Genomic DNA, 26,417 nt, shown 5'->3' with positions numbered 1-26,417 from the left:
TTGCTTAGCATCATGACTTTGTTGCAGGGCTTGGACCCTGAGAGTGCTAGGAAGGTACAACTTGGAACCCTTCCATGCTAGTTCATCCCTATAGATTAACCACTGTCTGTTGTCTCTGAACCAGAGGTTGGATTTCAATTTGTTCTTTAGTTAAGCTGCTGTCAGGGCTGATGGACTGTTTTGGAGCTTGATGCCTAGTGGTGACTTGAGAGGCCTTTTGAGGTGAGGGGATGATAGTGTTCACTACCTCCTCCCAACAGCTCTTGTACTGCGGCATTCTAGACAAGGCATCAGCCAGGAAGTTTTTCACCCCAGGAATATATTTGAGAAAGAAGTTAAAATGATTGAAATATTGTGCCCATCGAACCTGATTGGGGGATAATTTGCACAGGGTTTTTGAATGATTCAAGGTTCTTATGGTCAGTCCACACTTGAAAGGGTATATTGCTACTGTAAGGACCCACCCCACTTTGCACCTTAAGAAGACAGAACTTTTGGAATATTTCTTCCAACAGGCATCTTTATTAAGAGAAAATGGCTGCAGGCGTTCTAGACAAGACTTGGGGCCAAAGCCCTATGGTTCAAGGTTTTAAGAGGTCCCCAGCAGCCCCACCCCACCATCCCACCATCCTTCCAGTGACAACCCCAGGTGTTACATTTCCACCCCTTTTTCCTCACTGCCGGTGGAAGGGAGACTTCAGAGGGGATTAGATGAAAGCTGATGGCCCCATTGTTATGATTAGTCCTTTTGGTGGTATCCACATTCAGTCCCTTTGAAGTTGTACCAAAGGAAGTGAGGGCCATAAAACCCCTTTGTTCAACAATTTTCCCCTTCATCATATGACAGAATCCAGAGAGGGCAGAAATGGGGTTTTCCATAGTTGATAACTAGAGATGAAATATAATTGGATTCTGACATCCTGCCCCCTTAAAAATAAGAGAGATCCACCTGAAAGAAAACAAAACAGGTATAAAAATTAGTTAGGCTTGTTAAGATACTCTGTGTGAAACTTCTTTAATAGCTTCGGGGCTCTGACATGACGTTTATGGACCCACTCGTTTTGTGAGGCAGGGAGATGTTTCCAAGCAACTAGATACTGAGTCGCTCCATGATATCTCCTAGAATCTAGGATTTCCTTTATTTCGAAGTGTTGTTCACCCTCCACCATGATTGGAGGTGGTGGGGGTTGGGGTTTTGGGTCATAATGATGACTGATGCTCTCTTTTCAGCAAGCTGCAATGAAAAATTGGGTGTATTTGCCTGAGATTTTTGGGTAATTCTAATTCTACTGTTACTGGGTTTATGATTCTTTTAATTGGAAAAGGCCCTATATATTTTGGTCCAAGTTTTTTACAGGGTTGTAGGGACTTTAGGTATTTTGTAGATAAGTACACCATTTCTCCTATAATGAATGGTGTAGGCTCAACCCTTTTTTTTATCGGCTTGTGCTTTGTATGCCTGCCTAGCTTCGTCTAATGCTTTTCTAACTATTGGCCAGGTGTTTTGTAATTGTTCCATCTATTCTTTCAGTAGTGGGATCGCTGGTTCGTTTGGGGTTAATTCTGGCATGGGGTTGAAACTTTGACTGGTGGCTATTTGAAAAGGATTGTAACCTGTGCTGGAGTGGACTGCATTATTGTAAGCAACTTCTGCAAAAAGAAGTAGGTCCATCCAATTTGTCTGCTGAAAATTAATAAAGCATCTTAAATATTGCTCAAGTACTGAGTTCGAATGTTCTGCTTGTCCATTTCCTTGTGGGTGATGGCTAGATGTCAGTCCCTGAGTGGTCCCTAACAGGGATAAAAATTCCTTCCAAAATGCAGACGTAAATTGCACTCCCCTATCAGAGATGATGCGTTGGGGTGCCCCATGCAATCTGTAAATATGCTGGACAAAAAGTTTCGCTAAGGCTTTTGCGGTAGGAATCTTTTGGCAAGGGATAAAGTGCACCTGTTTGGAAAACAAGTCCGTGACCATCCAGACAACAGTATTCCCATTGCTTTCTGGTAATTCCACTATAAAATCCATGGCTATTTCCCTCCAGGGGGCTGAAGGATTTGCCACTGTTTGTAATAGTCCGGGCGATTTCCCTTGCAACCTCTTTGCAGTTGCACACTTTGGGCAGCTGGCCACGTAACTTTCTATCTCCTTTTTTATGGATGGCCACCAAAATTGCCATTTAATTAAGTGTAATGTTTTTACAAATCCAAAATGCCCTGCTGATTTTGTGTCGTGGCAAAGCTGCATGAATGTGACTCTTTGGATTGTTGGTATATATAACTTTTTCCCCACCCAAGGTAGTCCGTCCCTCATTGTGCACACATTTTTGTTTTTCTGGAACCATTCATCTGTTTCCAAACTTTTCCAGAATTCAATTCTGGTTTGGCTGCCCAGCTGTGGTTTTAATTTAGCTTGGGCTCTGGTGGTTACTGGCACTGCCAGTTGTGATTCTACCAACATCGGTTTAGAGTCAGTGGCTCACGTGCTGTTATATTGGGGCCCCCGGCAAATGCTTGAGCATAAATTGGAACTGGTGAAAATGCTGGGACCAGCGGGCTTGCTTGGGGTTGAGCTTCCTGGGTATTTTCAGGGCTTCCAAATTGTTGTGGTCAGTCCACACCTGGAAAGGGATTCTGTTGCCTTCAAGAAACTGGTGCCATGTGAGTAATGACCAACGTATCCCGTATGCCTCTTTCTCCCACACGGGCCAGCGCTGTTCCGTTTCCGTGAGTTTCTTGGATGTATACACACAGGGTTGCAATACCCCTTCATCATTTTCTTGTAATAGTACAGCCCCCACTGCCACATCACTTGCATCCGCCTGTATTATGAAGGGCTTATCCATGTCTGGGTGCCTCAGAACTGGTTCGGCAGAAAAAAGGCTCTTTAATCTCTCAAATGCTGCTTGGCACTCCATTGTCCATGTTAGTGGCTGGCTAGGTTTTACTGAGGATGCTCCCTTCATTTTTAGTAAGTTCATGAGGGGCAGGGCTATCTGGGCAAATGAGGGGATGAATTGGCGGTAAAAGTTTGCGAAGCCCAGGAAACTTTGCAGTTGCTTTCTTGTGTGAGGTGGTGCCCATTCTAATACTGCTCTGACCTTCTCTGGGTCCATTTCAATGCCCTGTGGGGATATGCAATAACCTAGGTAGTCTATCCTTTCCTGGTGGAATTCGCATTTTGAGAGTTTGGCATATAGGTGGGCGGCTCGCAGTTTCTTTAAAACCGCTCTGACTAGGTTGACATGTTCCTCTTTTGATTCAGTGAAGATAAGAATGTCATCTAAGTAAACCAGGACCCCCTTAAATAGGTGCTCCCTTAGAACGTCATTGATTAATTGCATAAATACGGTGGGGGCCCCTTGTAATCCAAATGGCAAGACTTTGAATTGGTAGCACCCCATGGGGCAGTTAAATGCAGTCTTCCATTCATCCCCTTCCTTAATTCTCACGCGATAGTAAGCTTCCCTTAGGTCTAGTTTAGAAATTTTTTTCCCTTTCGAGAGGTGTGACATGTCTTTTATGAGGGGCAGAGGGTATAGATTGCTTTCACTGATTGTATTCAGGGCTCTATAATCCATGCATAAGCGTAAAGAACCGCCTTCTTCTCTCTAAAGAGGACCGGGGCAGCCACTTTAGGCTTCGCTGGCTCAATGAACCCCCTTTCTAGGTTTTTCTTTATGAATCTTTCCATTTCATCCTTCTCCTTTGGGCTCATGGAGTATAATCTGGGCTTTGGGAGTTTTGTCCCAGGCTTGAATTCAATGGCACAGTCTGTGGGTCGGTGGGGAGGGAGCTCATCCGCCCTCTCCTCACTGAAAACTTCAGCAAGGTCTCTGTATTCCTCTGGTATTTCTGGTAGTCCCTTTTCCTCTCCCATGGATGGTTTTTCTGTTCTTCATTCTGGTAGCCACCCTTGGGATTTTAAGTCCATAGGGTCCCCCTTCAGGAATTTGATTTCTGCCATCCTCCAATTCACCCAGGGGTTCCATTTTTTTGACCATTCCATCCCTAGGATCATTGGGCATTCCATGCCTGGGGTCACTACAAATGTTATGTCTTCCTCATGTTTGCCCAGGGAGAGGTGTATTGGTAAAGTGGCTAGGGTAGCTGGCACCCCCCCTGCTATGGACCCATCTAACTGGCCAAATGAGATTGGTTGTTCCAGTCTTCTTGACGGAATGCCCAGATTCCCCACTAGCATCAGGCTAATGAGGCAGCGGGTGCAGCCAGAGTCTATTAAGGCTTTCACCTTCACGGCTTCGGGCATGGGGGGAATTAATATAGTCACTGTCTTGAGGATGGGTGTGATGCGTCCACTTACCAGGGGTTCGCCCTCCGAGTTGTCGTCTGAGGCATCCACCAGCTCTGCGGTGTAGGCTGGAGTTCTTTCCCCCTGATGAGCAGAGGTGGGGGATTCCACAGCCTCCATCATTCTCATGGCAGGTTCTTTTGGCTTAGCTGGAGACTTTCTGGATTTGCTGGCCGGTGATCTGTCTGGCTTGTGCTGGGGGGCTTTTGAGTGGCATTTTACAGCCCGATGCCCTTTTCTCCCGCACTTGAAACACCCCATTTGCTTCTTGGCCATAGCCGATGGTTTCACTGGTTCACTGGTGTCAACTCAGGCGGTGAGCGGCTCCATTGTTTTCCTCGGTGGTGCCTCTTCAGTAGGTTGATGTCTGCTTCCTCTGCCAAGACGTACCATTCCTCAAGTTGGTGTGGGTCCCCTCGGGGCAGACAAGCGTCCTATAGGTCATAATTTAGTCCGTCTTTGAAGTGGCTAAGGAGGATGTCTTCTGGCCAGTTCAGTTTGCTGGCAATGGCCCAGAATTCTTGCGTATATTCGGCTACTGGGCATTTGCCTTGCCTCATCATTTTTATCCTTTCGCGGGCTTTGCGATCAGTCAGGAGGTCCTCAACTCACCTTCTCAGAGAGGACATGAAACGGTTGAAGTCATTGAGCTCTGGGGCACTGGAGTCGTGCAAGTTCACCACCCAATCTGCGGCCGGCCCATCCAGGGCAGATTGCACGATCCGGATACGGGCTTTGTTGCTGGGGATGTGCTGCCCGTATTCCTCCATGTAGCTGAGGACTTGGGTTAGGAAAAACCCCAAGTGTGTTGGCTCTCCCTTGAATCTCACGTCCAGCAGTGGGAGTCTTTGAATGGACCAGTGCCTTCGTTGTCGGTAGTAGTGTCTTCCATCCAGATCGCTGTCTGCGGGTCGGCAGGGAGTGGGGACTACTGGATCAGCAGATGTCCCCGGGGCTGCAGGTTCCACTTCCCCCTTGGTGTCTCTCCCTTTGTGGCTCCAGGAGCTGGGGTGGCCATAGGGCTCAGAATTCTCCTTGGGAGCTGAGGGTTCTCTTCATCAGATCGATTTCTCCATCTCCTGCTTCCATTCTGGTTGGTTCGCCCCCTGTCTCAGGGTCACCTTTCTTGATTTCTTTTCACACTCGCCTTTCTTTCCAACACCTATTGATCACTGAGGTTTGTGGTCCCGTGTCTCCACCACCTCTTCTCCTGAGGAATCTGACCTCTCAGATCCCGACATCTGGGAGGGTTTCAGTCGGGGCAGCGGCTCCCTTTCCAGGGAGTTTCCTCCTTTCCCTTCCAGGTGGACTAATTCTGCAAGTCCTGTCTAATGTAAGGACCCACTCCACTTTGCACCTTAAGAAGACAGAACTCTTGGAATATTTCTTCCAACAGGCATCTTTATTAAGAGAAAATGGCTGCAGGCGTTCTAGACAGGACTTGGGGCCAAAGCCCTATGGTTCAAGGTTTTAAGGGGTCCCCAACAGCCCCACCCCACCATCCCACCATCCTTCCAGCGACAACCCCAGGCGTTACATTTCCACCCCCTTTTTCCTCACTGCCGGTGGAAGGGAGACTTCAGAGGGGATTAGATGAAAGCTGATGGCCCCATTGTTATGATTAGTCCTTTTGGTGGTATCCACATTCAGTCCCTTTGAAGTTGTACCGAAGGAAGTGAGGGCCATAAAACCCCTTTGTTCACCCCCCTTCCCCTTCATCATATGACAGAATCCAGAGAGAAATGGGGTTTTCCATAGTTGATAACTAGAGATGAAATAAAATTGGATTCTGACAGCTACCCTCTAGGAAGTGATGCCAAGTTAGCAATGCCCATCGCACAGCAAATGCCTCCTTCTCCCATACAGCCCAATGCCACTCTGTGTCAGTGAGTTTTCTAGAGGTATATGTGCACGGTTGCAGTTCCCCCTTGTCATTTTTCTGAAGAAGAATGGTACCCACTACAATATCACTTGCATCTGCTTGAATGATGAACTGTTCCTTGGATTTGGAATGTTTGAGGGTTGGTTCTCCCACGAACAACCTTTTGAGTTGCTCAAATGTTGCTTGGCAGTCTATAATCCACTTTAAATATTAAATGGGGGGTAAAAATAAATTTTAAAAAATGACTTCCAACCTTTTTTATTGACCTCTTCCCTCTTATTATACAAATTCTTTCAGCCCTTCATTTAATTCCTGTCTTTCTCAATCTTCAAATCCATAAATCATCACACTTATACTCATATTGAGGCCTATGGAACACCAGATTTATAGGTGGAAGGTTGTTTCAGAGCGTGAGGGGGCATGAATATAGAATTTATATGCAATGTTGAATTGGAAAAAAAAAACCACCACCACCAAACAAAGTTTATGGCTTTATAAATTTCAAAAGCACTTTTTTTACCAAATTAATAAAATGTCATGCAGTATACGATTTCATGTAGTTAGGGATTGGTTATCTGAACCCACAAATAGCATGTTGAAATTAAAATTTTTGCAATGTATTTGGTATGCAAAATAGGCTATGCATTCTTTTTAAATGGCCAAGTTGAAATGTATCTATTCAGGAGTACAATAACGAGGAGAGAACTTTCAACTTGGGCTAGTAGGAATAAGAAAAAAAAATACCCAGATGATTCCCAGTCACTGGGAGTTGGGTGTCATATACAGGTAATAGAGGAACATACTGTAATTTGAGACTAACTGCACTACTTATCATGCCAGTTTTTAAACTTCAAGCACATTTGTTGGGAAAATGAACACACACTTTAAAAAAACAAAGCTTTAAGGTAAGTAAAACAGCTTTCCTCAAATCCTTTCTCACCTTTCCCCAAGCATCTTTAGTTCTTTAGTCATTCTTGCATGGGGCTGAATCAAGATTTTGGACAAAGCCCACTTCCCTCACTTTTTTTATATCCTTTCTAAGTCTCTAAATTTCATTTTTTGTAGCCAGTAATACATTGAAAACTTCCCTTGTTTGATTTTTTTTCTCAAGGGATTATACAATTAATCCTTGTTTCATGACCACAATTGGGAACAGCAACTTGGTTGCTAAGTGAAACTGCAACTATGCTTATTATCTTACTTCAACTTTCCTTTGCTTTAAATAAATAAATAAATAAATAAATACTTTATTGTCATTGTATGTGTGTACATAGTATACATATACAACGAAATTTACTTGACACCCAAAAACCAAGTCCCACACACATAATCCCCAACACACTCCCCCCACCACAATCCCCACCCCTAACCCCCAACATCCACACAACAGACCAAGTAATACTGTCCAACAGTTCACTGATGGTGGCCCTTTAGTTCATTGTTGAGTGCAATTACAGCTCTGGGATAAAAACTATTCAGAAAACGTGTGGTCCGAGTTTTAATTATTCTATATCTTCTGCCAGAAGGCAACAGTCCAAAAAGATTGTAAGCAGGATGGAAAGAGTCTCTGAGAATGTTATGCAACTTCCTCAAACAACGAGATTCGAAGATGTTATCCAGAGCTGGTAACTGGTATTCTGGGCAGTTTTAATAATCCTCTGTAGAGCTTTTTTATCCGCTATAGAGCTACTCCCATACCATGCAAGAATGCCGTATGTCAGGACACTCTCAATGGTGCTGTGATAATAGGACAGGAGTAGATGCTGAGATAAATTTATCTTCCTGAGCATTCTCAGGAAGTACAGCCTCCTCTGTGCCTTCTTCACAAGCATGTTAGCATTCATAGTCCATGAGAGGTCCTCCGAAATATAAGTGCCCAGAAATTTAAAACTACCAACCCTTTATGGACCTATAAAGATTATAAATGCAAGGATCGATTGCAAAGTTAACTTTTTAACCACTGTTGTAACTGCAAATTATTGTTACAGAAGAACTACCTATATACAAATTTTATTCTGTAAACAATAGGAATATAGGAATTGATCATTGACATCAGTCGGAATTCTGATTTTGCAAAGCTTGAAGTAGATTTGCTCTGAGATGTCATATGGAGGATGCACAATGAAAAGCTCTCATTTTTATTGGATTTAGTTAATGTGAAATCAGTCTTTAAGCTTGGTAATTGGGATTGAACAAGAACTAAGGAGGAGCTGTGGTGGTGCAGTGGTTAGAATGCAGTATTGCAGGCTAACTCTGCCCACAGCCAGGAGTTCGATCCAGAACACTCAAGGTTAACTCAGCTTTCCAGCCTTCCGAGGTTGGTAAAATAAAGATTCAGATTGTTGGGGGCAATATGCTGACATTTGGAAACCACTCAGAGAGTGCTATAAAGCACTATGGAATGGTATATAAGTCTAAGTGCTATTGCTAATAAAATGAAAGCCATACAATATAGAGACATTTGGAAGAGTAGTTTATTTCTTTCATTTCATTAATAATTCTGTGTTTACTTGATTTGCAGATTTTTTGTTAAATCTATCAGGTCAATAAATTCCAATGTATTCTCAATACGCTTACACTTATATGACTTACATGAAATTACCTAATGTGACTGGTCCTAGTGTAAGGACCCACCCCACTTTGCATCTTAAAAAGACAGAATTCTTGGAATATTTCTTCCAATAGGCATCTTTATTAAGAGAAAATGGTTGCAGGCGTTCTAGACAGGACCTGGGGCCCAAGTCCTACAGTTCAAGGTTTTAAGTGTTCCCAAGCAGCCCCCACCCCACCGTCCTTTCAGCGACAATCCCAGGTGTTACATTTCTACCCCCTTTTCCTCATGGCTGGCGGAAGAGAAACTTCAGAGAGGAGTAGATGAAAGCTGATGAGACCTATTGTAGGGACTTTAGGTATTTAGTAGATAAGTACACCATTTCTCCTATAATGAATGGTGTAGGCTCAACCCTTTTTTTATCAGCTTGTGCTTTGTATGCCTACCAAGCTTCATCTAGTGCTTTTCTAACTATTGGCCAGGTGTTTTGTAATTGTTCCATCCATTCTTTCAGTAGTGGGATCGCCGGTTCGTTTGGGGTTAATTCTGGCATGGGGTTGAAACTTTGACCGGTGGCTATTTGAAAAGGAGTGTAACCTGTGCTGGAGTGGACTGCATTATTGTAGGCAACTTCTGCAAAAGGGAGTCCAATCAGACTGCTGGAAACTAAGAAAGCATCTTAAATATTGCTCAAGTACTGAGTTCAATTTTTCCGATTGACCATTTCCTTGTGGATGATGGCTAGATGTCAGTCCCTGAGTGGTCCCTAAGAGGGATAAAAATTCCTTCCAAAATGCAGACGTAAATTGCACTCCCCTATCAGAGATAATGCTTTGGGGTGGCCCATGCAATCTGTAAATATGCTGGACAAAAAGTTTCGCTAAGGCTTTTGCAGTGGGAATCTTTTGGCAAGAGATAAAGTGCACCTGTTTGGAAAAGAAGTCCGTGACTGTCCAGACGACAGTATTCCCATTGCTTTCTGGTAATTCCACTATAAAATCCTGATGGAGTCTTTGAATGGATCGGTGCCTTCGTTGTCGGTGGTAGTGTCTTCCATCCAAATCACCATCTGCGGGTTGGTGGGGAGTGGGGACTACTGGATCAGCGGATGTCCCCGGGGCTGCAGGTTCCACTTCCCTTTCTGTGTCTCTCCAGTTGCGGCTCCAGGAGCTGGGGCAGCTGTAGGGCTGAGAATTCTCCTCTCCTAGGGAGCTGAGGGTTCTCTTCATCAGGTCGATAGCTTTCTCTAGGATCCAGCCCGAGTACAGTGCCCAGTTCCCTTCTTCCTCACTTGCGTGCAGCGATTTCTCCATCTTTTGCTTCCATTCTGGTTGGTTGGCCCCCCGTCTCAGGGTCACCTTTCTTGATTTCTTTTCCCACTCACCTTTCTTTCCAACGCCCATAGACCACCGAGGTTTGTGGTCCCGTGTCTCCACCACCTCTTCTCCTGAGGAATCTGACCTCTCAGATCCTGACATCTGGCAGGTTTCAGTCGGGGCAGCGGCTCCCTTTCCGGGGAGTTTTCTCCCTTCCCTGCTCCGTCGTCTGACATGGTAATTTTTGCAAAGTCCCCCGGCAAGGTTCTCCCTTCCAGGTGGACTAATTCTGCAGGTCCTGTCTAATGTAAGGACCCACCCCACTTTGCATCTTAAGAAGACAGAACTCTTGGAATATTTCTTCCAATAGGCATCTTTATTAAGAGAAAATGGTTGCAGGCGTTCTAGACAGGACCTGGGGCCCAAGACCTATGGTTCAAGGTTTTAAGTGTTCCCAAGCAGCCCCCATCCCACCGTCCTTCCAGTGACAATCCCAGGCGTTACATTTCTACCCCCTTTTCCTTATGGCCGGTGGAAGGGAAACTTCAGAGAGGAGTAGATGAAAGCTGATGAGCCCTATTGTTATGATCAGTCCTTTTGGTGGTATCCACATTCAGTCCCTTTGAAGTTGTAAGGAAGGAAGTGAGAGCCATAAAACCCCTTTGCTTATCCCCCTTCCCTTTTGTAGTATGATAGAATCCAGAGAGGGCAGAAATGGGGTTTTCCATAGTTGATAATTAGAGATGAAATATAACTGGATTCTGACACCTAGCCATTCAGCTGTGAATAAGATATGATGAAAGTCAGATTGGTCTAATTGGTCTAGCACCAGGCTAGAAAGCAGAAGACCATGAGTTCTACTATAATACCGCCTTAGCCATGAAAGCCAGCTGGGTGACCTTGGGCCAGTCATTCTCTCTGAGCCTAACTCATCTCACAAGGTTGTTGTGGGGAAAATAGGAAGGGGAAAGTGCACTGGATATGTTTGTTGCCTTGATTTTTTTGTAAAAATTAATAAAGGTGGGATACATACATACATATATACATACATAAAGAAATTCCTTTCCCACCCCCACAGGTACCACCCACATTATTGGATACACAGTTCTCCGAATTTACGCCAGACATAACGCCCATTATCTTGGCTGCCCATACAAACAATTATGAGATGATTAAACTTTTAGTCCAGAAAGGTGTGTCTGTTCCTAGACCACATGAAGTTCGCTGTAACTGTGTGGAATGTGTCTCCAGTTCAGATGTGGATAACCTTCGTCATTCCCGATCCAGACTAAATATCTACAAGGCTCTTGCAAGCCCATCTTTAATTGCCCTATCAAGTGAGGATCCATTTCTTACAGCATTTCAGTTAAGTTGGGAACTTCAGGAACTGAGCAAAGTGGAAAATGAGTTTAAATCTGAATATGAAGAATTGTCACATCAGTGCAAGCAATTTGCAAAAGATCTATTGGATCAGACTCGGAGTTCAAGAGAATTGGAAATTATTCTTAATTACAGAGATGATAACAATCTAATAGAAGACCAGAGTGGAAATGATTTGGCAAAATTAAAACTGGCAATTAAATACCGTCAAAAAGAGGTAGGTATGCAGATAAAATGTTAATGGATTTCATTGCAATGAGTGAGATAATATGCTTCATAAATAAGATCAAGTGCAGTTCAGATCCTCTATTCTTCATTATTTCATTATCTCTATTTTTTTAATTAAACATTTTAAGTTATTAGGGTCCAGTGGGCACTGAAATATTGCAAAAAATGTTGTGGGGAAAATAGGAGGAAACTGTGTTGGATATGTTTGCTCCCTTGAGTTACCCTCCCCCAAGATGGCTAGATTTCTCCCCCGAGATGGCTGCTGAATGGTAGGAACTTTTCTTTTTCCTGCCAATGATCGGCTGATTTTGTTGCCAAAGCTGGTTCTTTGGCAGTATTACTCCCTGGATTTGAATGGGAGCATTTAGGAATAACCCCTGACAACTTTTGGATGACCGTGGACCCACTTGGGATTAAGAATCTTCATTACTGTTCCTAGTGGGAATGGTGGAAAGTCAGGTCATCCATCTTTTCCTCTTGACAGATTAAGCATGCCTGGGTGTTAACTTCATTTTTTAAAGCTTTTGTTTCACTTAGCTCTTTATCTTTAAAAGTTGACTGACTGTTAAATGCTGATCTATTTTAACTCCTTGCTGGACTTTATCTGGGTTTTTTCCTTTTCTTTTTGATTTATATTCTTTTGAACAATGTATGCTTTTCCATAAGGAAATCATGGCTATATATATCATCCTCCTATTCAGCTATATTAGGATATCCACCTAATAGTATTGACATGTATACAAGATAAATGAAGATGAAATGAACTTTTTCCAAGACTCCACATTTCGAAAGCTAAGCTACTATAGTATTATTAAATCTAGAGGGTTCTGGTATTTGAGAGAGCTCTAGTAGCTATAAAAGTTGTATTAAAGAGAATATTTATCAAGGTGTGTTTTTTCCATGACTCTATAATTATAAAGGGACATGGTGGCTCAGGATTTAAGATGCTGAATCTTAGACCATTAAAGGTCTATAGCTTAGATCCGAGTGCTGCAAGCTCCCATCATTTGGCTTAACTCCTGCCAACCTAGCAGTTTGAAAGCATGTAAATGCAAATAGGTAAAAAGGTACTACATATAAGCATGTAAGAAGGTAACAGCATTCCGTGTTTTACTATATGCTATGTGTTATGCCATGATGTCATGCTGGCCATATAGCCACAAATGCTGGCTCTTTGATTTAAGAAATGGAGATGAGCACTACCCTCTAAAGCCTGTCACAACTAGCAGAGTAAAACCCATGTGGACATCTTTTACCCTTTACTTTCTATAACTATAAGCAGAAAACCTCATCTCCTAAATGAGGATAAAGATGAGGATAAATATAATAGATATGAGGATATACTGGAGGACAAATATTTTCTATCTTTAATGTTACTATATAACAATTGTGTACTTTAATACAAGGAATTTCACCTAGTAAATAAATGCAGTTAAATATATTCAATTTCTTCTTGCATGTTACATTTTGTATATAAGAATTTACTAGATAGATGAGTTTTGATTATTTCTTTTGTTTTGCATTAGTTTGTTGCCCAACCAAACTGTCAACAGCTACTTGCCTCTCGTTGGTATGATGAGTTCCCAGGCTGGAGGAGACGCCATTGGGCTGTGAAGATGTTGACTTGCATCATAGTTGGATTCCTTTTCCCTGTGTTCTCTGTCTGCTACCTGATAGCTCCCAAGAGCCCACTGGGACTATTCATCAGGAAGCCATTCATCAAATTCATCTGCCACACTGCTTCCTACTTGACTTTCTTGTTTCTTCTTCTACTTGCCTCTCAGCACATTGACAGGTCAGATCTGAATATGCAAGGGCCTCCACCAACCATCGTTGAATGGATGATCTTACCATGGGTCTTGGGTAAATGTATTAGTACAGTAAAGCAAATATACTTGATTTATGTATTTCTTTAATATTTGTGTTTGGAGTAATTGACTCACACAAGAGAAAGCTGAGGCAAATCATTGGAATATATCAAATTTTTACTAGTTACATATTAGTTCTACAATACATCTGTAGCCATTCAGGACAATAATATTCAATTCAAATCAGAATTATTTTTAAAGAACTAGCAGAAACTGGTGTAAGTCAATCATTTTCTTATTCCCATGCCAGTTAATATTTATATCCAAAACATAAATTACCAATTAACAGTTATAATCACAAACAAATGTGTTCAGTCACGAGCATTGTCTTCTGTTCATGATAGTCTCAGCAATCATCAGCTCAAAATTTGCCCATGAACATTGATTCTTAGCAAATTTCATACCTTTATTATATATTTTAGAACTGAGTTCTTTTTGTCCAGTTTTAGAGTTTAGACTTAAGCCTAATTTCTCTATTCTGTTCTCTATTCTGTATTCTCATGGGCTGGAACAGGTAGCCATGTTGGAGAGAATGGGAACTGAAAAAATTTGTGCCTCTGGGAGCAGAATTTTTATTAATTACATGTATAGGTCACCCATCTCACTGTTGGAGCAACTCCGGGCAAGTTACAAACCCTTTGTAAAAGAACAGACAACTTTCTTTTCTCCTAATGTCTTTTCTTCCCTGAAAAATGAACATGCTGTTTCATTAGGTTTCCCTGATCCACATCCTGCTCCCACCATAGCTTTAAGTTTTGAACCTGGCAGGTTTAAAAAATGCAAAATAAAAATACAAAATAAAAACATACAAATACAAATAGATGAAAAGGACTTCTACCCACAAATTAATTGCAAAATGGGAGGATATATCTTCATTTAAACTACCATAAATGTTGCCTCACATGCTTGTTTATTGGTACTAAAAATAAACTACATTACAGAGAGTGTAAATTGGTTATGAGTTTAGAAGAGCTAACATAATAACAGAGTTGGAAGGTACCTTGGAGGTCTTCTTGTCCAATCCTCTGCTCAAGCAGGAGACCCTATAAGATTTCAGACAAATGGCTGTCCAGTTTTTTTTTAAAGCATCCAGTGATAGGGCACCCAGAACTTCTGAAGACAAGCCATTCCACTGGTTTATTGTACTCACTGTCAGGAAATTTCTCCTCAGTTCTAGATTGCTTCTCTCCTTGATTAGTTTCCATTCATTGCTTCTTGTCCTGCCTTCTGGTGCTTGGGAAAATAGGTTGACCCCTCTTCTTTGTGACCACCCCTCAAATATTCAAACATTGCTATCATGTAGTCCCTAGTTCTTCTTTTCGCTAGACTAGAAATACCCAATTCCTGAAACTGTTCTTCATATGTTTTAGCCTCCAGCCCTCTTTGTTGCTCTTCTCTACACTCTGTCCAAAGTCTCAACATCTTTTTTATAATGTGGTGATAAAAATGGATGCAGTATTCCAAGTGAGGTCTTACAAAGCCCTTATAAAGTGGTAATAACACTTCATGTGACCTTGATTCGATCACACTGTTAATGCAACCTATGATTGCACATGTTGGGCATTCACCCACCCAGTATTGGAAATTAAATATGGGTGCATGAGCTTAGGATATCTTTGACTTCAAAATGCTGTTTGCCTTCAATGAGAATAGGGATTGGACAAGGTTCCTCTGCTGATTACAAGGATGAGGTGCCTGCAGGTTTTAGAAGGCTGAAATGGAAAATAGTGTGGATTCTCCTAAGGGATTTGGGTAGGTTTATTTCTACAGTGACTGGGTTGATAACTCTGGTTATGGGGAAAAGCCCAATGTACTTTGGCCCTAATTTGTTCAAGGATTGTCTGGATTGTAGGTATTTTGTGGAGAGGTACACTTTCTCTCCAATTTTGTAATCCTTTTGTGAGGATCTCTTCTTATCAGCATATTTTTATACATATTCCTTGCATTGTCTAGCACTTTGAGAACAACCAGCCATGTAGTCTGCAGTGATTTCATCCACTCAGCCAGTGATGTGCATTGGGGTGACTGTTAGGGAAGTTCCAAAATGGAAACAAAGTCCCAACCCATGGCTACACACAATGGCATGAAACAGGTACTGTTGTGCATTGAGTTATTGTAAGCCACTTCAGCAAAGGGGAGGAGGTCTGACCAATTGTCCTGTTGGTAGTTAATGTAGCACCGGAAATAGTATTCTAACATACCATTAGTACGTTCACAGAATCCATTAGTCTGGGGGTGATGTGAGGAGCTGAGTCCCGGAGAAGTCCCCAAGAGCTTTAAGAACTCTTGCCAAAATTGAGAAGTAAATTGCACTCCTCTGTTGGAAATGATCCTTCTAGAATCCCCATGGAGTGATAAATGTGCTGCACAAATAGTTTAGCTGGAGTTCATGCAGATGGGATCTTGGGGCATGCTATAAAGTGCAGCTGTTTGGAGAACAGATCAGTGACAACCCATATTACAGTATTCCCTGAACTTTCCAGCCGTTCAATAAAGTCCATGGATATCTCTTTCCAAGGAGCTGTTGCATTAGCCATGGGCTGTAGGAACTCTGTTGGTTTTATGGGATGTCCTTTCGCTGATGCACATACTGGGCAGCTGGCAATGTATCCTTCTTTGTCTTTTTTCATGCTTGGCCACCAGAATTGCCATCTCACCAGGTGCAAAGTCTTAACAAAACCTAAATGCCCTGCAGTCTTAGAATTGTGATTTCTTTCCAGGATTAGAGTTCTTTGGCTCACGGGCACATAGAGTTTTGATCTGATCTAGGCTAGGCTGTCATGTACAGAGACATCATGCTTGTGCTGGGTGAACCTGTCATCTCCTTCCAGGGCCACTTTCGCTTTCCCTTGTTCCCGGATAATGACTGGGGCCACTATCTGGGTGAATGGGATGATGGAGTTAACCATATCCTCCCTGGTACTATTATATTGGGGTAGCCTGGAGAGTGCATCGCCTAGGAAATTCTTCTCCATGGCAGGTATGGTAAGAAGAAGTTGAATTGGTTGGAATATTGCGCCCACCTCACTTGTTTCTGGGCAGTTTCTGGGGGGTCTTTAGAGCTTTTAAGTTCTTATGGTCTATCCACACTTCAAAATGAGTTTTGCTGCCATCAAGGAAGTGTCTCCATGTGAGTAGCGCCCATCTTACTGCATAGGCTTCCTTTCCCTATACTGCCCACCTGCACCCTGCATCAGAGAATTTTCTAACTTAGTGTTGTCTCTTAATATGTGTTTCTTGGAGACAAGTTATATCCATTTTTAATTTTTGTAGTTGTGTAAAGATTTTTTTTCTTTTGGTGGGGGAGTTCAACCCATTTATATTCATTGAGAAAATCCCATTTTCCTTCTCCATCTCCTTCAGTTATATTTAGGTTTTATTCTTCTAGTTGTTCTTATTTGCCTCTCTTCTCTTGCTTTTGCCCCTTCTTCTGTATTTGTGTTTTTTGTTTCTTCCTCTTCCCTTGATTTGGCTGCTCCTTTTATTACTGCCTCTTCCTGTTTCTTTGTTTCTCTCTCTGCATGAAATTCTGAACTTTCCCCTTCCAAGAATGCTCTGTATCTCTCATAAAATTCCATTGTCTTAAGTACAGTGTCCAATCTGTATCTTTTCATGTCCCAATTAATTAAAATCCCTTCCGGAATCAGCCATCTAAAATTCACTCCTTTTTCAATTAATTTTCTGGTCAGGAATTGATATTCTCTTCATGAATCTCTTATTCTCCTGGGGATCTGCTTCAACACTACAATTTCCTTTTCTTTATAATGCAGAGGATCATCTCTCGCTCTTCTCAATATCTCATCTCTTATAGATCCTTTAACAAATCTGACATGTACTTCTCTGGGGACTTTGTTTCTCCTCACATAGCTTGAATTGACTCAAAATATCTGATCTATCTCTCCTTCCATTTCCTGTTTCCCAATTTCCAGTGCTTCAGCCAGTAGCTCCATCATCAAGTCCACAAGGTCCTCTTCTTTTATCCTCCATTATGTGTTGAAATCTTAAGAAGTAAGATGCCTTTTCCATTTCCAAAACTGCCATTGAATTTTCCAATTCTCTATTTGCCTTGTTTTCAAGATGGTTTTCGTCTTTTATTTCTTCTATCTTTTCTGAATTCTATGTTCATTCTTTGTAACCATCTGTCTAAAGCTTTCTAATTGAGAGTTTATATTATGAATTTCTTGATTCATTTTATCAGTTATCTTTTGTCTCCTCATGATTTTTCTTTGTATCTTCTTTGTGCCAGGAAATTGCCTCTTGGATTGCTTGTAGTGTCACTTGCATCTCCTTCTGAAGGTTATTAGATTTTTCTTGTTGAAGCATTGATTTGATTGATCTCTGATACACAGGGCTTGCAGAGGTGGAGGATGGGGCTGAGGGTGTTTTAGTTAAATTTGGAACACTCATTTTGTTTCCACCCCCAAAACTTTTATCAGCTCTAATACTTTCCCCCAATGCCTGCCTTAAACCAAACCATTAATTTTATTTTCAATACCACAATATATATTTTATATAACTCTTATAGTTCTTATCTAGTCTCTAAAATGTCTTACTGTTGATAATTCCTTACCATTCACTCTGTCTCTAAGTGGTTTGTGGAACTACAGTATTTGTAATCCAAAGAAGCCAGATGACTTTAAAATAGTTTGTAATTTTAGTTGTAATCCATCCTGCAGAAAAAACAGCCCAAGAATTATTTTTCTTTTTCCAGCTGCAATCTACAAGGCTATAAAGTTCAGGGACATCAAAGGATTCAATTTGTAATCTGTATCTGGGCTTCTGGCCAAGTTCCCTCACTCCAGACAATATATAAAAACAAAATATATACGGTAAACAAAAGTTGGAGTAGTTCTTTTCTTTTACCACTAGATGTCAATAGATGTCCACTTTGTAACTTTCCAATCATGATTTTTTTTAAAAAAACCCACACCTTTGCTCCCATACTCTCCAGGAAAGGTAAGAAAAGTTTAAAAGTATTATAACTCCCCAAACACTCTCTCTCTCTCTCTCTCTCTCTCTCTCTCTCTCTCTCTCTCTCTCTCTCTCTCTCTCTCTCTCTCCCCCCTCTCTCTCTCTCTCTCTCTCTCTCTCTCTCTCTCTCTCTCTCTCTCTCCCCCCCCCTCCCTTTAGTTCTGGAGTTCTTTGCTTTTGGGTTGCTTTTATTTCAAGAACAGGTTTTACAATCATAGAGGAAGGAAAATAGTCTCACCCAGATCAGACATGTTGCTCACACTTGTTAAAGGCTTTTTCCTCCAGCAGACAGCAGCTTCTGACTGGCAGCATGGGTGTGGCCAGTCTTTCTCATGTTGGTTTCTGAGGGCATCCTTGGATCAAGCAGGTCAACTACCATCTCCCCCGTGATCTACAAGGGTCCCCTCATGATCTGTCACCTCTCTGGGGCAACTTCAGGCCCTTTTTGGGGCCCCAGCAGGAAGAAATCAGGTGTGGAGCCCTGCTTCCCTGCATCCATCTTACTGCAATGTCGAAATCAGAAACCACCCACCTCACTTGTTTAGGGGTGGTTTCGGGGGGGGGGTGTCTTTAGAGCTTCTAAGTTCTTATGGTCTGTCCACACTTCAAAATAAGTTTTGCTGCCATCAAGGAGGTGTCTCCACGTGAGTAGCGCCCATATACTGCCCACCTGTTCTGACCCGGCTCCCCAAACACAACAGATGCGCCAAATAATGTTCCTTTTATTTCAGGAACACCAGCAGTTTCACACAGCCTTCAAACAACGAAGCTCGCACCCTTTTCCCCTGTAGAGATCTCCCAATACCCAGAGTTACTCTCAGTCTCACCATGCTTGCAGCCAAAAGTCCTTCAAGCAAGCTGGCTATTGTTTAACATAAGACATGCCGATGCTCAGAAGGTGCTTTGACTTCCAGCACCACAGAATCTGCGGAAAAACTCTGGCAAAATTCCAAGGAGAAGTGTCAGGAGTTCCAAGTACAAGTGGCTGACCAGCAGGAAAACGAATAGTTGTCTGCCACACCTATTCATCTCCGCCCCTGCGGATGGGGCTCTGTTAGCAGTGGGGACTCTTCTGCCCTGAAGACCACCCCATAGCCTCTTGCTATTCTCCTCTCTTCTCAGCTTCCACCGCACCCACACATCAATCACTGGCTGACAGGCCACAACACTACCTGCACCCTGCATCAGATAATTTTCTGGATGTATAAATTCAGGATTTTAGGTGGCCTTGTTGATCTTTTTGTAGGAATATGGCTTCCTCTGTGACATCATTGGTATCTGCTTGGATGATGAAGGGGTGGTCAGGATCTGGGTGTTTAAGGATGGGTGAATAATTTCTTGAGTTTTTCAAACACTGCTTGGCATTCCATGGACCATTTAAGTAGTTGTTCCAGTCTAGCCTTCCCTTCCCCTTTGGTCTTGAGCAAATTAGTTATTGGCAGGGCTATCTGGGTGAATGCCTGGATAAACTTTTATAAAAGTTTGTGAAGCTTAGGAAGCTCTGCAGTTGCTTTTGGGTGTGGGGTACTTCCCATTCAAGTATGGCCCACACTTTTTCTGGCTTCATTTCCACTCCTTTGTTGGAGATATGGTACCCCTAAGTCAAGGTTTTTCAACTGGTGATATGCATACCACTGGCGGTACTTTGGCACCTGGCAGGTGGTACGCGACCATCCTAGACAAGTGTAGTGGGGGAACGAATGAGCTGAAGCAGTGGCAGTGCCGCACAAGCCTGATGGAGAGACAGCTGTTGGAGCTCAACAGAAGCCCCAGGATCGGTGTGTGTGGCTACAAGCTGATCAGTGCAGGGCTGTCGGGGCTCAGCAGAAGCCACAGGATCAGCACTGGACTCCAGCTGATTGGCACTTCTATTCAATAAAAACCTTTATTGATTTTTCAACTAACCCCCCCCCCCAAAGTCTTAATATAAATATGGTATACATTAATGAGAAAATCATATTAAATACAAACATAAAAATTTCAGAGCAGCTCGGCACCCTCCCTGCATCCACCCTCTCTTTCACCCTTCCTACCTACTTCCCTCCTCCCCTCCTATCCTCCTATCTACACCTCTCTCCTCTCTCTCAACCACCCCACACATCCCACCTCCTTCCTTTCCTCATCCTTCGAATGCAGTTTGGGGGTACTGGCCGAGCATCTCCTTTTCATAAAACTTTACATTATTTCTCTACAACATTTTAATACACCAACTTTTACATATCTCTACCCTCCTTCATCCCCACCCCCCGGACTTCCCAGAACTGAATACAGGGTTAAGCACATATCATCCCAAGTCTAATTAAAACTACCCAACCATAATACAATCAAATATAAACATACTTTAACTCTAAAAACAAATAAACAAATAGCAACTTAACATAACCATAAAATATATACAATAACTATATAATGAATAATAATATAATTACATAAATTATAATAAGTAGATAAAAATAATATAAAGTCTACTCAAAGGCTATATAATATTTATTCATCTCATACTTTCTCTGAATATAATCTATCCATCTTCTCCAAACCAAAATAAATTTTTCTTGAGATTGATCTTTCAAGTATGCGGAAATCTTAGCCATTTCTGCAAAATATGACACCTTCATTCTCCAATCATCCATAGTAGGTAATGCATTCTTCTTCCAGTTTTGAGCAACCAATAACCTTGCTGCCGTTATACAATGCAACATCAAAATCATTTCTTTAGAATTTAAATCTTCCATAATACCCAAAAGAAATAATTGCGGTGTAAATTTTATCTTTCTCTTAAAAATCTGTTGGATATTCCACCAAATCTTAATGCAAAAAGCTTTTACATCCCTTCACGTCCACCAAATGTGATAATAAGTTGCATCTAAATTACCACATCTCCAACATTTGGGCTGTAGGTTAGGATACATACAAGACAATTTTTGGGGATCCAAAACATTTTGTAAAAGTTTTCCCTTAAGTTCTGCGCTTGAGTAAACTTCACATTTCTTACCCAAATTATTTCCCATGTATCCAGCAGAATTAGTTCCTGAATATTTTGAGCCCATTTGATCATACAATCTTTAATTTATTTATTTATTTATTTATTTATTGGATTTTTACCCCGCCCTTCTCCTTGCGGACTCAGGGCGGCTAACATTTAACTAATTCTGTTTCAGAATCCAGTTCTATTAGAACACTATAAATTCTCCTAATATGAGCTCTACTTTGATCTTTAATCTGCTTTATCAAATTTACATCCTCCAAAGTTAAACCAAGCTTTTGATCTATATGCCACCTATCTACCAATTGACAATATGGGAACCAGGAGTGGAGAATATTATCTCGTTTCAAATCTTCCAATGACTTGAATTGCCAATCCTGTCCCTTCAAGATAAGTAATTCCTTATAAGAAATCCCCTCCAGTATAACACCCCTCATAACCCCTTGTATTGCATGTCCTGGAATTGCCCAAATTGGAATTTTATAATTTAATTTATAATAATGCTTCTTCCAAACACGCAATAATGCACTCCTTAAAATATGAGCTTTAAAAACTTGATCAACTTTCTTGTCGAGAAGCAAATAAGCATGCCATCCATAAAATAAATCCCACCCTTCAAGAATCAATATATCTCTATTAGTTAAATTAATCCAATCACTAATCCAAGTTAAAGCCACTGCGTCATAATATAATTTTAAATTCAGGGCTTTAAGTCACCCTCTTTCCCGTGCATCTTGCATAATTTTAAATTTAACCCTCGGCTTTTTGCCCTCCCATATAAACCTATTGATACCTCTCTGCCATACCTCCAAATTAGAATCTTTTTTTAAAATAGGTATCATTTGAAACAAAAAAAGAAATTTTGGGAGAATATTCATTTTAACCACTGAAATTCTCCCTAACAATGATAACTGTAACTTTTTCCATTCATTTAGATCCTTTTGAATTTTCATCCATAACTTATCATAATTATTTTTATACAACTTGACGTTAGAGGCACTAATATAAACTCCCAAGTATTTCACCTTTTTCACTATTTCAAAACCAGTTAAATTAACTAACGTCTCCTTATCTCTCTTCAACATATTTTTAGCTAGTATTTTAGTCTTGTTATTATTTACTTTAAATCCAGAAACTTTCCCATACTGTATCAAAATCTGCATCAAATCTCTTACTAATTCAATCGGTTGAGATAAGGTAAAAACCAAGTTGACAGCAAAAGCTCTCAACCTATAATCCTTCTTGTTTAATTTTATTCCTTTTATAACCGATGACTCATGAATTTTAATCAATAAAATCTCCATTGTCAAAACAAATAATAATGGTGATAGTGGACATCGTTGCCTTGTACCTTTCTCAATTTTAAATATATCTGTCAATCCCCCATTTACCACAATTTGCGCTGATTGTTGTTGATAAATAGCTTTCAAAGCAAGCAAAAATCTATCTCCAAAGTTCATTCTCTCAACAACTCGCAACAAAAATTGCCAGTCCAATTTGTCAAATGCCTTTTCAGCATCCAGAAAGATAAAAGCCGCTGGAATTTGATTATTTTTGTCCAAATATTCAACCAAGTTCACAATTTGTCTAACATTATACTTCATGTATCTACCAGTTATAAATCCAGACTGATCAGCATAAATTATCTGTTTCAAAACTTGCATTAGTCTGTTGGCTAGAATTTTCGAAAAAATCTTATAATCTGTATTCAATAAAGATATTGGTCTATAATTTTTAGGGTGAGTCAAGTCCTGATCCTCCTTAGGTATAAGTGATATAAATGCACGTCTCCACGATGAAGGCACCTCTGCTCCGGACAGAATACTATTAAAAAGATGTCTCAAAGGTTCTATCATTTCTTCGGATAACATTTTATAGTATACTGCTGTTAACCCATCTGTACCAGGAGCCTTTCCAAGCTTTAGTTGTTTAATTGCCTCTGTAATCTCATCAGAAACAATCGGACAGTTCATCATTCCTTGTTGTTCATCTGAAAGTCTAGGAAAATGTGCTTCCTGTAAATATCTATCTATTTCAGAAGGTGGAATATTTTCAGAGGCATATAAATTTGAAAAGTAATCCAAAAAGGCCTTCTTAATCAAATCTTGTTGGAAAACTTCTTTCCCTTTGAAATTTATTTTCTCTATAGTTCTAGATTTTTGCTTCTTGCGTAATTGATAAGCCAACCATCTACCAGGTTTATTAGCGTTGCAAAATGTATTGTGTTTCATATACCTCAAATTAATTGCAATCTGATCTGCCATTAACATATTAAATTGTTCCTTCAACATAGTAATAGAAACCTTTACATTATTGTCCATTGGATTTAAAATGAGAGCCTTTTCTTTTATTTTAATCTCCTCCAAGTCTCTACGTTTTTGTATCTGCTTTTGCCTGTGTGCAGTGTTCATTGAAATTAGAGCACCTCTCATATAAGCCTTGCTAGCATCCCATACCATTGGCATAGAAGTGCCCTTATTGATGTTCAGCAAAAAAAATCTCTTAAGTGATCTTTAAGTTTCTGCAAGTTACTCTCATGTCTGAATAAATTCTCATTTAATCTCCATGTCCTTCTACTTCCTTCTTCAGAAAAAAGTTCCATCCACACAGAACTATGATCTGATAAAGTCCTAGGAAAAATCTTCACTTTCTTAACCCTAGAAAGTAAATCATTAGTTATTAAGAAAAAGTCAATTCTAGAATAAGAATGGTGTCTGTCCGAAAAAAAAGTGAAGTCTCTTTCTCCAATATTCCGATCTTGCCATATATCTCTTAACTCCAAATCCTCCTGCAATGCAAAAAAAGCTTTAGGTAATTTAGCTTGAGTCAAAACTTTAAAAGAAGTCTTTTTATCTTTCATTGAATCTATAACGCCATTCCAGTCTCCCATCATAATAACTGATTTATAATCCAATTGAATTATTTTCTGATGCAAAAGTCTATAAAATTGTTTTTGCTGCTGTTGCTGATTTGGTGCATATAAGCCAACAACAAGACATTTCTTTCCATTCAATAACAATTCAATAAATACAAATCTTCCTTCTGAATCAAAATCTATTAGTTTTGGCAGTAATTCTTTCCTAACATAAAGAACTACACCTGCTTTTTTCTTCAGAGCTGGAGCAATAAAATGAAGTCCCAATCGAGAGTTAATCAAATACTTTTGATCCTTCAAGGTAATGTGGGTTTCTTGCAAACATATAATGTCGTTTTTACATTGTTTCAAATAATGAAATATTTTCTTTCTTTTTTGTGGCGAATTCAAACCATTTACATTCCAAGTCATCAACTTAACCATCCTTTGGCTTGTGAAGCTTCTGGAGCATTCCTTGCAGATCTGTCATCACAGATCTCTTCGGTCTTGCCCCTCCCACAGGCTCTGAAGTAGGCGAATAAGTTATGGATACAGTTTCTTTTTGTTGCTCTTTCTCCTTGCGTTTGTGAGCTGCACGAGTCATTCTTTGCTCTTTTGAATCTTCTTTCACTTCAAACAATTGTTTTTTTTGTTTTTTGTTTTTTAAATTTTTTTATTGATTTTTCAATTAAAAACAATAACATAAATATGATGCATTTAATCACAATATCAGCCAAAAAAATAACACTACTCAACACATTCACAGAAGTGTCCGGTGTCCCCCCCCCTGCACCCCCCTCTTTCACTTTCCACACCTTCCTCCCCCCGAACCTACAACCTCTCCTCCTTCCTCCCTCTCTCCTACCTCCCTTCCTCTCTCAACCATCCCGTCTGGTGCAGTTGGGGTATCCACCGGGCACCTCTTTAAAAAATCACATATAGATCTACAATACATCAATTTATATACATCTATCTATTCCCTTTCCCCCCTCCCTCCCAGGACTTCCCAGAGCTGAACCAGGAAATAAACACACAATGATCCAATTCTATCCAAAGCTACTCAGTATTACTACACACTAGTATAAACTTACTATGACTCTAAAATAACATTAAAATACATACAAATTTTATAAATATAACAATATTTGTTTTTGTGTATATATGTATATATAAAAAAAATTTAATCAAAAGCTACATGATAATTATTCAGTTCATATTTTCTCTGAATATAATCTATCCATCTTCTCCACATTGAGATAAATTTCTCCTGAGAGTGATCCTTTAGGTATGCAGATATTTTTGCCATCTCTGCAAAATACGATACCTTCTGTCTCCAATCATCCATAGTTGGTAACGTCTTCTTTTTCCAATTTTGAGCAACTAATATCCTTGCTGCTGTTATACAGTACAACATCAGTTTCATTTCTTTTTGATCCAAATTATCCATAATACCCAATAGAAATAACTGCGGTGTAAATTTTATCTTTTTCTTCAAAATCTGTTGGATATTCCACCAAATCTTAATCCAAAAGGCTTTAACATCCCTACATGTCCACCAAATATGATAATAAGTTGCATCCATATTATCACATCTCCAACATTTTGGTTGCAAATTCGGATACATGCAAGACAATTTTTGGGGATCCAAATGCCATCTATAAAACATTTTATAAAAGTTTTCCTTTAAATTCTGTGCTTGGGTGAACTTGACATTTCTTACCCAAATTACTTCCCAGGTTTCTAACATTATTGGTTCTTGAATATTTTGAGCCCATTTAATCATACAATCTTTAACTAGTTCTGTTTCCAAATCAAATTCTATCAAAACACTATATATTCTCCTAATATGGGCTCTACTTTGATCTTTAATCTGTTTTATCAAGTTCACATCTTCTAAAGTTAAACCCAATTTTTGATCTATATGCCATCTCTCAACCAACTGACAATATAAGAACCAGGACTGGAGTACATTATCCTGTCTTAACTCATCCAATGATTTAATTTGCCAGTCCTGTCCTCTTAACATAAGTAGATCTTTATAAACAATTCCTTCTAATTTTACACCCCTTATA

At 40.4% G+C, this 26,417-nt stretch overlaps 1 protein-coding gene across 1 annotated transcript in view; it reads left to right on the top strand.

Moving 5' to 3' along the window:
• TRPC4 (transient receptor potential cation channel subfamily C member 4) overlaps positions 1 to 26,417 on the top strand; it is a 251,856-nt gene that overhangs the window by 54,421 nt on the left and 171,018 nt on the right. Inside the window, exons 2-3 of the mRNA XM_029285122.1 lie at positions 11,140 to 11,658; positions 13,196 to 13,532. Coding sequence (XP_029140955.1) covers positions 11,140 to 11,658; positions 13,196 to 13,532 — 856 coding nt within the window. The remainder of the gene's footprint in view (positions 1 to 11,139; positions 11,659 to 13,195; positions 13,533 to 26,417) is intronic.

The sequence above is a fragment of the Protobothrops mucrosquamatus genome, unplaced genomic scaffold (assembly GCF_001527695.2).
Source record: "Protobothrops mucrosquamatus isolate PMUCROS unplaced genomic scaffold, P.Mucros_1.0 scaffold1314, whole genome shotgun sequence".
Lineage (NCBI taxonomy): Eukaryota > Metazoa > Chordata > Lepidosauria > Squamata > Viperidae > Protobothrops > Protobothrops mucrosquamatus.
The sequence above is the reverse complement of the archived record's forward strand: the minus strand, read 5'-3'. Positions and strand labels throughout refer to the sequence as shown.